General features: G+C 41.9%; 1 protein-coding gene across 4 annotated transcripts in view; it reads left to right on the top strand.

The window, feature by feature from the left end:
* Nucleotides 1–7652: 7652 nt before the first annotated feature.
* prex2 (phosphatidylinositol-3,4,5-trisphosphate-dependent Rac exchange factor 2) overlaps nt 7653–10812 on the top strand; it is a 407250-nt gene continuing 404090 nt past the window's right edge. For 2 of the 4 annotated variants that reach the window (XM_072254160.1, XM_072254142.1), the window contains exon 1: nt 7653–8058. In XM_072254160.1, the coding sequence (XP_072110261.1) occupies nt 7915–8058 (144 nt within the window). In that variant the 5' untranslated portion in view covers nt 7653–7914. The remainder of the gene's footprint in view (nt 8059–10812) is intronic. The other 2 variants (XM_072254151.1, XM_072254170.1) reach the window with 2 other exon arrangements.

Genomic DNA, 10812 nt, shown 5'->3' with positions numbered 1-10812 from the left:
ACTAATCAATCTTTTTGTTTTTGTAAAAGTAATTCTAATTTTGTGGGTTCTAACTCCTGAGAATAATTATAAAATTTAATGGATTTTAGTTTGTTCATGATAATTCGGATTTCATTTTTAATCCATATACAGTGGATTCTGTTAATTGGACCATCAGTTAATTGAGACAACTGCTTATTTGGGACAACATTTAAAGAACGAAAGCTAATTGAGAAAATTGTCAGGATCCCCTTCATTTATTTGGGATGCTATGCTGCTTAATAGGGGTAGGGGACTTGCCAAGCAGGTTCTAACTAGTGTTAGTAGTACACACTTGTGTGGCCGTTAGACTCTGCACCATGCATAAAGCAAACAATTTTAAAATAGTGTCATTTGCGCGTATTGCTGAGAAACAAGCAGTAAGATAATTTCAGACATTTTTGCTCACTGAGGTTTCAAGCATTCAGGGATGAAAGAAATGGCCAGGAGTGAAAATGAAATGATTGCACTACTTCAACAAGTTAAGAACTATGAAGACTTTGAAGTGATTGACAATAAACTTGAACGTTGCAAGTGAAAATGAAGATTTGTGGTATGCAATTATCAATGGCATTATATGAAGACAGTCCATTATCTGCACAGGTGTCTGCACTGGTTGTTTAATTGTGTACACTAGATTATTTCCTCTGTTGATAATTATTAGGAACTAATACAATGTTTTATAGTACTGTAGTACTATTGGTAGTGTTCTAAGTTGTTCTGTATTTCATTTAAATACATAATCTGTTCATCAGTTTGTCTTTATTATACCTTTTCAACTATTTCCATGAAACTTCAGCTAATCGGGGAACCGTTTAATTGAGCCAAAATATACTGGTCCTGATGTGCTCCAATTAACTGGAATCCATTGCATATGGTAAAATATTTCATTAATATACTTAACAAATTAATAAAAATTGGATATTTTTAAAAAAATGTCTGTTGCCCCTCAGACTGTATCTGATCAGCTGACCAGAATAGTTCAATTTTAGTGATAGACTCTCAATATTGTTTGCTGCAGGGAATATCTTTTAAAAGGTGGATAATGGTTCCTCAAGAGAGAATGGAAAATCCAAGCTCCACTGCCCAAAAGAGCAGGGTGAGCTGTCACAACTGTCACTCAGTTGCACTCACATCTTACTGCTTTGAGAGGTTGGTCATGACCAGGACCAACTCCTGCCTAAGCAAGGACATGGACCCTCTGCAATTTGCCTATCACTGCAGTAGGTCTACAATGGATACAATGTCACTGGCTCTCCACTCTGCCTTGGGTCACCTAGACAATAGTAATACTTGTGTCCGACTGCTCTTTATTGATTGCAGCTCCGCATTCAACACAATCATACCATCAGTTCTAATCAGGAAAGAAGGAAGGAACGTCGACTCAGACCATGAGAGGCCTGTGTCGGACATTTTCATGCCTTACAAGGCGCAGATTGGAAGTCTGTGTGGGGCGCCACTCCTCGCACAGACTAGAGCAATGTGTGATTAAGTGCCTTGCTCAAGCACACAAACACACTGCCACAGCTGAGGCTTGAACCAGCGACCTTGAGATCACTAGACGAACGCCTTAAACACTTGGCCATGTGCCCAGCAATAAGCTCCAAAACCTGGGCCTCTGTATCTCCCTCTGCAACTGGATTCTTGACTTCCTCATTGGGAGACCATAGTCAATGCCGTTCAGAAATAACATCACCCCCTTCCTGACAATCGACATTGGTACATCTCAAGGATGCATGTTTAGCTCTTTGCTCTACTCTCTCTAAACCCACAACTGTGTGGCTGGGCACAGCTCAAATGCTGATGGCACAATTGTTGTTGGCAGAATCTTAGATGGTGATGAGGGAGCGTGAAGGAGTGAGGTAGATCAGCCAGTTGAATAGTGTCACTTCAGGAGCCTTGCACTCAACGTCAGTAAGACCAAGGAATTGATCTTGGATTTCATGAAGGAGAAGTTGAGGGAGCACACATCCAATCCTCATCAAGGAATCAGCAGTGGAAAGATTGAGCAGTTTCAAGTTCCTGGATGTTTGCATTTCTGAGGATTTATCCTGTGCCCACCATATTGATGCAATTACAAAGAAGGCATGCCAGCTGCTATATGTCATTAGGAGTTTGAGGAAATCTGGTGTGTCACCAAAAGACGCTTGCAAGTTGCTGCAGATGTACCATGCAGAGCATTCTAAGTAGTTACATCACCATCTGGTATGGATGTGCTACTGTACAGGATTTTGGAGAAAGCTGCAGAGGATTGCAGTCTCAGCCAGCTCTGTCATGAGCATTATCTTCAAAAGGTGATGCCTTAAAAAATGTGGCATTCATCATTAAGAACCTCCATCACCCAGGGCATGCCCTCTTCTCATTGTTACCATCGGGAAGGAGGTACAGAAGCTTGAAGGCACACACTCAGCGATTAAGGAACAGCTTCTTCCCCTCTGCCATCTGACACACCTCACTTTTATTATTTCTGTTTTTGCACTATTTTTAATTTAACTATTTAATATACTATATATACTTACTGTAATTGACTTACTTATTTTCTTTCCATATTATCATGTATAGCATTGTACTGCTGCCACTAAGTTAACAAATGTCACGACAAATGACGATGATATTAAACCTGATTAAAAGACACACACTCAGTGCTTTAGGAACAGTTTCTCCCCCTCTGCCATCACACCATCAGTTGACTATGCTCCAGTGCTCCTGGCATGGCCTTCTATATATCGGTGAGACACGACGCAGACTCGGAGACCATTTCGCTGAACACCTACGCTCTGTCCGCCGGAGAAAGCAGGATCTCCCAGTGGCCACACATTTTAATTCCATGTCTCATTCCCATTCTGATATGTCTATCCACGGCCTCCTCTACTGTCAAGATGAAGCCACACTCAGGTTGGAGGAACAACACCTTATGTTCTGTCTGGATAGCCTCCAACCTGATGGCATGAACATTGATTTCTCTAAATTCTGTTAATGCCCCTCCTCCCCTTCTTACCCCATCCCTTATTTATTTTTATTCCCCCTCTTTTTTCTTTTTTTTCTTCTCTCTCTGTCCCTCTCACAATCACTCCTTGCCTGCTCTCCATCTGCCTCTGGGCTCCCCTCCCCCTTTCTTTCTCTCTAGGCCTCCCGTCCCATGATCCTCCCCCTTCTCCAACTCTGTATCCCTTTTGCCAAACAACTTTCCAGCTCTTAGCTTTATCCCTCCCCCTCCTGTCTTCTCCTATCATTTTGGATCTCCCCCTCCCCCTCTCACTTTCAAATCTCTTACTAGCTCTTCTTTCAGTTAATCCTGATGAAGGGTTTCAGCCTGAAACGTTGAGTGTACCTCTTCCTATGGATGTTGCCTGGCCTGCTGCATTCCACCAGCATTTTGTGTGTGGTGCTTGTAATTTATATTTCTTTCATGTTACTGCACTATATTGCTGCTACAAAACAACAAATTTCATGACATATTCCACAGATATTAAACCTGATTCTGAGTTACATATCCAACAACTCCCCTTTGATTCATTTTGGCGAAATATAATAATAGCACACAGTTAACCTGCCAGCTCATCTTGGAGACGCGGGATGGAATCTTAACATGTGGCAGAAACACGCGTGATCATGGAGTGAATGGGGAAGCTTCACTCAAACAGCGGCTCATGTCAGGTTCAAGCTGAGTTCCTTGGAGCTGCAAGGCACTGCACTATCATGCTGCCCCACTCTATCCCAATCATAATTTCACAACAATATCCCCTATCGTAGGCTAAGGGTGCCAAAATGAAAATCAGCACCATAGTTTTATTGAAATAACATACAATGAAGTTGATGACAAGGACTGAGATGGAACCAGAATAATAACACTTAAGACATAATATTCCACTTCACTTATTTTGTGAGTTGGGCGGGGGGGGGGGGAAGAAACAAAGACATATCTATTGGCCCTAATCTAATATTGTAATGCAAAAGCCCTGCTGAATTTACTGCACAGGAAAGAATAAATATATAATCTAGAAACAATGGCACAAACTGTTTGGATACTTATGGTAAGTAACAAAAAATAACAATGACAGCATCCTCACAATGGTAGCTGCATACTTTAAAATGAAAACAATTCATAATTACATGCAAATCTGTGTATTCTGTAATATGCTGCTTATCCTGGGAATAGCGGAAAAAGTAACAATCTGAGGCGATATGGCATGGAAGCAGCAGCCAACAGTATGACAATTCATATGAATGCCTTATCGCAGCGCAGCACTTTTCCTGATCTGACATATTTGCAACAAAGAGGTTAAATTAGGAAAGTAAATGAGAATTATAATTACAAGTGACCGGGAACTCAGATCCATTTTCATGTAACAGAGGTTATTTCCTGACGTGTTCCAAATCCAATATCTGCTTACTTCAACCTGTAATGCAAATAAGGATTTCCAGCATCTGCAGAATCTCCTGTGTTTGTTTGTTAGTCAGATGCTGTACCTGATAAAATGCAGTAAAATGATTTTTGAATTTTTATCTGGTTTCATTAATGTACGGGAAACATCAGTACAGGCAGAAAACGTTAGTGAACAAGAATCTGAAATAGGCATCGAAAATGCTGGAAACTGTGGATTGGGAAGCAGAGTTAATATTTCATGACCTTCATGCTGCATAGAAAGCGGAACCTTCATCCCACCTGGTCTTCAGGTACCCATTTACACTAATCCTATTAATTCTCACGTATGTATCAACTGTCCCCCAGGTTCTACCGTTCTCCATCACCATCATACTGTACCAATTAACTGTTGCCAATTAACTATCTTCTTTGGAATGTGGGAGAAAACCAATGCACCTCGAGGAGGAAACCTCCACAGCCATGGGGACAATGTGCAGTTAGTTCTTAATTCAACATTTGGCTCGAGGTTACAATGAAGTCTTCAGCCACTGAAGTCCTTGACAGAACTTGGTCACGTGGGTGTTTGGTGCTGTGATGCCTTGTACCTTGACTGGGAAGATACTGGCAGAGTCATTTCAAGCATCAGTGAATCAAGAACAAGGGCCAAAGGTTTAAAATTAGGATACAAAATAGGTGAATAGTTTTGCTCACGGCTTTGGAATTCTAAAGGAGGGATGGTATCAAGACATATCTTGGCAAAATTACAGAAATATCTTCAAATAGTGGTTGAAGAAAGTGAACCAAAACGATGTAGGAATAATCGGAATTAATTAGATAGGATGGGCTGAAGGATGTCATATAAATCTAAGATCCGGGCACAAAGCATTGAAATACTGGTATCTCGGGTTCAAGCAAACTTGCTTCCCTTTCGCTTTCTGTGGGCTCTCAGGTGGCCAGTCTGGGATTTGCAGACTCAGAAGGGGCAATGATTAATGGGGCAGATGGATAACTTCCTGCAATAATAATAAATATTTTAGTCATGAGGAAAAACTTCTTCACTCAGAGTGAGAGTGTGAAATGAGCTGCCAGCACAAGTGGCCGCTGCGAGTTTGATTTCAATGTTTAAAAGAAGTCTGGATAGGTACATGGATAGTAGCCATATAGAGGGTAGGTGGTTGGGAGTAGACAATTTAAATGGTTTTGGCATGGACTAGATGGGCCGAAGGGCCCGTTTCTGTGCTGTACTTCTCTATGACTGATACACTTATACACTTGCTGGTGTCAAATCCCACTAACTCTAAAGGTAATGAGATGGGATTGTTAGAATTAACCTGAAAGTTTTTTTTGCCACTATGCAATAATTATTCTCTCTCCCTCACTCTTTCTCTCTCTCTCTCTCTCTCTCTCTCACACACACACACAAACACACACCATCAGTTATTAGTTCTCATCATTAAACCGTTCAGGGCCATTTAGAACTTGAAAGCAATAGAGGTTGCCGATGATGCAGAAAGAAAACGCATTCGACTATTCAGTATTAGATTACTTCACTTGCGCCACCTAGCGCAGCACAGAAATATTTTTTTGGAGACGAAATTGTACCGAAAATAAAAGGGAAATGTAATTTAAAAAATTGTTTTGCAACCTTTGCGTGGTATTGTCAGTTTGCTTAAATGAAAAACACAATGATTAATTTACAGGTTTATTACATTAGCGCCTTTAATCAATGGCATGTCATTTTTACGCATCTATTCACTTTAACATTCTCTTAAAGTTCGGGTCCACGTGCAATTCAGATTTCAATATGTTTGTATTGGTTTCATGTATATCAATTCCCAAGTTTGATGGATTTTATGATTTGATGAAGTTCAGCAAACAAGATGGTTCTTCCTGTTGGACCATTCGTGTCACTTGTAAGGACTATCAACTTTTATTTTCAACTTGACTTGTTTTGCTTGTTTTTTAAAAATTTATATCATTACAGCTGACAGGTCTTTATCTGAAACGTAATGATTTTAATTAAGTTTTACGTTACGGACGTTTTTCACTATTAAGGATGTTTAAAAGAAACACGCTGACAATCCGAAGAAATTCCCCCCCCCCCCCCCCCCATTCTTTATACCTTCTCCGTTCTGGCCCGCCGAAGGGTTTGGGCCCGAAACGTCGACTGAATTTTTCCCACAGATGCTGCCTGGCCTGCTGAGTTCCTCCAGCATTTTGTGTGTGTTGCCCCCGTTCTGGCTCTCCTGTTAATCGTTTACCTCACCTGCCCTCCCTTCTACCAAAGTCCACTGTCCTTTCCGATCAGATTCCTTCTTCCCCCTCCACTTTTTTCATCTATCACCTCTCAGCTTTTTACTTCATCCTCTCGCTCCCCCCTCATCTGGTCCCATTTATCCCTCCCCACTTTCTAATTCTGGTTTCTTCCCCCTTTTCCAGTTCTGATGAAGGTCCTCGGTCAGAAAAGTCGGCTGTTTATTCTTCTCTACAGAATGTTTATTCCTTCCGCTATTTTCGTCCGTTCCCCATTTTCCATTTCCCTCAAGTTCCTCCGGCTTTTTGTATATGTTGCTCCGCAGAATCTCTTTTGTTAACAAAACAGTACTTGTAAATTTGGCCTCTCTTTTCCAGATTTTGGTCCCATTAGTAGTGGGAACTCTTTGCTCTGTGAGAAGTAAAACCGAAGCTTCATGGGGTTCTCCCTATAAGTTAAGACCATTAAGAAACAAAATCAAAGATAGCGTTTGCAGTTGATGTACGGCCGGGACTAAGACGCAATCAGGGACAGATTTCGCGGAAACATTCCCGATATCCTAGGTGTGCAAGCGACGTCGGGGACACGAGGGTCTGCAGAAGCTGGAAACTTGGATCAACGCTGGAGGAACTCGACATGTCAAGCAGCATCGAGGGAGGGAAATGGAGACCCTATGTTTTGGGCCAAGACCCTTCATCGGGACTGTTGCTAACGAAGGGTCTTTGCCTGAAACATCGACTGCTTATTTCCTTCCAGAGATGTCGCCTGGACGCGTTGAGTTCCTTCAGCGCTGTGCGTCTGTTGTCCTTGCGATGTTCAGTATATTGTAAAAGAAATGGGTGTTTTGAGTGAGACTTGCGTGACTGTGTCTCGTCACAGTCTCTTAAAATTGTTCACCTATCTCCTTTACTGATTCCGGTGAGGGTGGAAATATTTGATGAATGAGAGAGAGAGAGAAAAAAGTTTTTTCCCTTCCCAGTTTATTCCATCTGACTGCCGCAAGCAGCATTCAAGTCAACACAGACCGCCTGCTCTCCTTGGCCTCTCTGCCCTCCCATCTCCACAGCAGCCTTGATTTATTGGAGTCGTCCAGCTGACGGGAAGCCAGCCCCCTCCCCCTCTTAAACATTCTGCTGAAACTCGCCGAAATCCTGGGAAAACAATGCTCCCTTTCCCTCGTGTTGACGAGTTTAGACCCCTGAAGTGAGGGGAGGAAGCAGCAAACCGGACAACTGTGAAGTGGTACATTCACCATTGGAATAAATACAGAAGTAAAATGACCGAGGAGGGGAAGTCGGAGAGTAAAGGAGAAATTAGCGGCAAAGATTTGGAAAAACAGCTTCGTCTTCGTGTTTGTGTTTTAACCGAAATCCTGAAGACTGAGAGAGATTACGTGGAGACTCTGGAGTTCCTCGTCTCGGTAAATTTATTCTCTAGTCCCTCTCCAACTTTAGGACGTTTCATGGACCAGTTTAAATTACAGTTTCATTCATGTTTGTTTTTGTTCATTTAGTCTCGGCACCAAGAACCGAGAAACTGCGCGGTGTCAGGTTGAATGGTAAGGTTTGGGCAGCACAATGTTGCTGCTATTTGTGAAAGTGATGCTGTAAATCTTGTCGGGTGATCGTTATAACCGCATCATTGAATTCTTTAATACGGATTTGCTGAACATTTGAAGAATAAACACCTTTCCTATGCTTAATTTGGTGTACAGGAGTAAAATAAATCTCTGGGTGAGAGCACTTTGTGATTATCTATCACACCTCCTCACTCCTATAAACTGCATTTTGTTTTGGTTTGGGTTTAAGTCCCAACAAGTTTCTCGTATTACTGTGATACCTGTAAACTCCATCTGTGCCAAGGCAGATTTCTTTTTGAACGCCTAATAAAACAGAAATGTCTGGTATAGTCCTGATCTTCTTGTTGCGATAGTTGAGGTTTCTGCTTTCAGGCACTTCGACAACTAAATATTGGATCGCTGTTGCGGACACGGTCTACGGGTTCTGTCTCCCATGTTGCTGATTGTCCTGATCGTCTCTCTAATTGAGCGCAGCCGTTCCGCTGTTTCACATTATGGCGATGGCAAACTCGGCTCTAACATAAACGTTTAGGTGGCTTCTGTGAATAGCGAAAATTCCTACCCAGATTTATCAGTGGAAACTGTGCAGATGGTGGGAAACTTGCAGAGAGGAACCCTGCGGGAAATGCTTGGAAAGGCGATTTTGGCTTTTCTGTGATTAGGGAGGAAATGACGCGAATCCCGAGAATTTGGAGTCTATTTATATAAACTTTATTTCCTGATTTAAGGGCTCCCCGAGGGATTCTGAAGGAGTCCAGACAATAGGCTGTGAAATTGTCGGTATCCTGAAGGAAAAGTGACATTATTTTGGAAGCTTTTGACTGTTTTGTGAAGTTCAGAGACGCATTTGATCGGCATCTTACTGCACGGTTCAATGCGGGAAGTCGTTCAAAAAAGTGTAATAATCCCGAAAATGAGCGACTCGCATAACATTTGACCGCCTAACTGGCCAATTCGCAAAATTACCGTCAATACGTACAAGTTAATATTGACGCTGCAAAGATAAGCTCTTCTAAGTCCGTCTTCAAATAAACGTAGCGGCAGATCTACAGTAACTCCTTACGAACCCAGGAATCTGTTTCTACCCTCTGATTGTATAATCAAATCCTCCCACTGAATCGTCCCGCTACTTTTATAAACTTGCCAGAAATAATCTCTATAACAAACTGCGATGCAAGTCCCACATTTCCGTGATACATTCCCAAGTCCATATTTATCGGGAATTGCCAGTGTCAAATTGTCACGCTATTGTACATTCACTCTCCGGTGAAGGCGATGAGGGTCCGTGGAATTATGTCTATCTGTTTCCGAGTCCGCTCCATAATCCATCCAGTTTCCCTGCTTCCCAACATTTATATGCGTTTTGCTAGTTAACAACAACTGAAATCAAAATATTGTACGAAATTAAAACTGTCGTAATTTAAAGTGAAGCATGAATTCTGCGAATTACGACTGCACACGTCTTTTCAATTATCCAACCTCCTCTAATTCTGCTTAATTTGAACAAAGGTCTCAACCGCTTGTCTGCAATCCTATCGAAGAACACTGTGTGTGATAAATTACAAATGTTCTGTCAGTGTGTCCTTCTGATCTGCGAAAACGTTTCAAATGCCACATTTAGATTAAACTATCGAGTCTGCACTTGACAGTTCAAGGGCACACAAGACGATATACACAGAGTATAAAAAAGATGAAGCAACGTGGGAGAATCATAACTTAACATCAGGGCAGAATGTGAAAATTAGTGAATGAAGGAATTGAATCTTAGAACTGAAATAAGAGATGAGCAATCAGCAATAAACTGTAAATTCACCTTTAGTTATGGGAAAACTAACAAAAGCAAGAATTGGTGATAGAAGAATTGAACACTTAGGACAAGTGCTGACCAGAGACGGTCAGCATATACTTGAGAAGGGTAAACTATGCCTGGCTAATTGAGAGTTGAACTTTTGAGGAGGTTATTTGCATGGTGGATGGGAAGGCAGTGAAACAGAAACATAGAAAACCTACAGCACAATACAGGCCCATCGGCCCACAATGCTGTGCTGAACATGAACTTACTTAAGAAATTACCTAGGGTTTACCTATAACCCTATACTTCTAAGCTCCATGTATCTATCCAGGAGTCTCTTAAAAGACCCTATTGTATCGGCCTCCACCACCGTCGCTGGCAGCCCATTCCACGCACTCACCACTCTCTGCATGAAAAAAAACTTACCCCTGACATCTCCTCTGTACCTACTTCTAAGCACCTGAAAACTCTGCCCTCTCGTGCTAGCCATTTCAGTCCTGGGAAAAAGCCTCTGAGTATCCACATGATCAATGCCTCTCATCACCTTATACACCTCTATCAGGTCACCTCTCATCCTCCGTCGCTCCAAGGAGAAAAGGCCGAGTTCACTCAACCTATTCTTATAAGGCATGTTCCCCAATCCAGGCAAAATCCTTGTAAATCTCCTCTGCACCCTTTCTATAGTTTCCACATCCTTCCTGTAGTGAGGTGACCAGAATTGAGCACAGTTCTCCAAATGGGGTCTGTCAAGGGTCCTATACAGTTGTAACATTACCTCTCGGCTTTTGAATTCAGTCCCACGG

Source organism: Mobula birostris, chromosome 1, assembly GCF_030028105.1.
Source record: "Mobula birostris isolate sMobBir1 chromosome 1, sMobBir1.hap1, whole genome shotgun sequence".
Taxonomy (NCBI): domain Eukaryota; kingdom Metazoa; phylum Chordata; class Chondrichthyes; order Myliobatiformes; family Myliobatidae; genus Mobula; species Mobula birostris.
The sequence above is the reverse complement of the archived record's forward strand: the minus strand, read 5'-3'. Positions and strand labels throughout refer to the sequence as shown.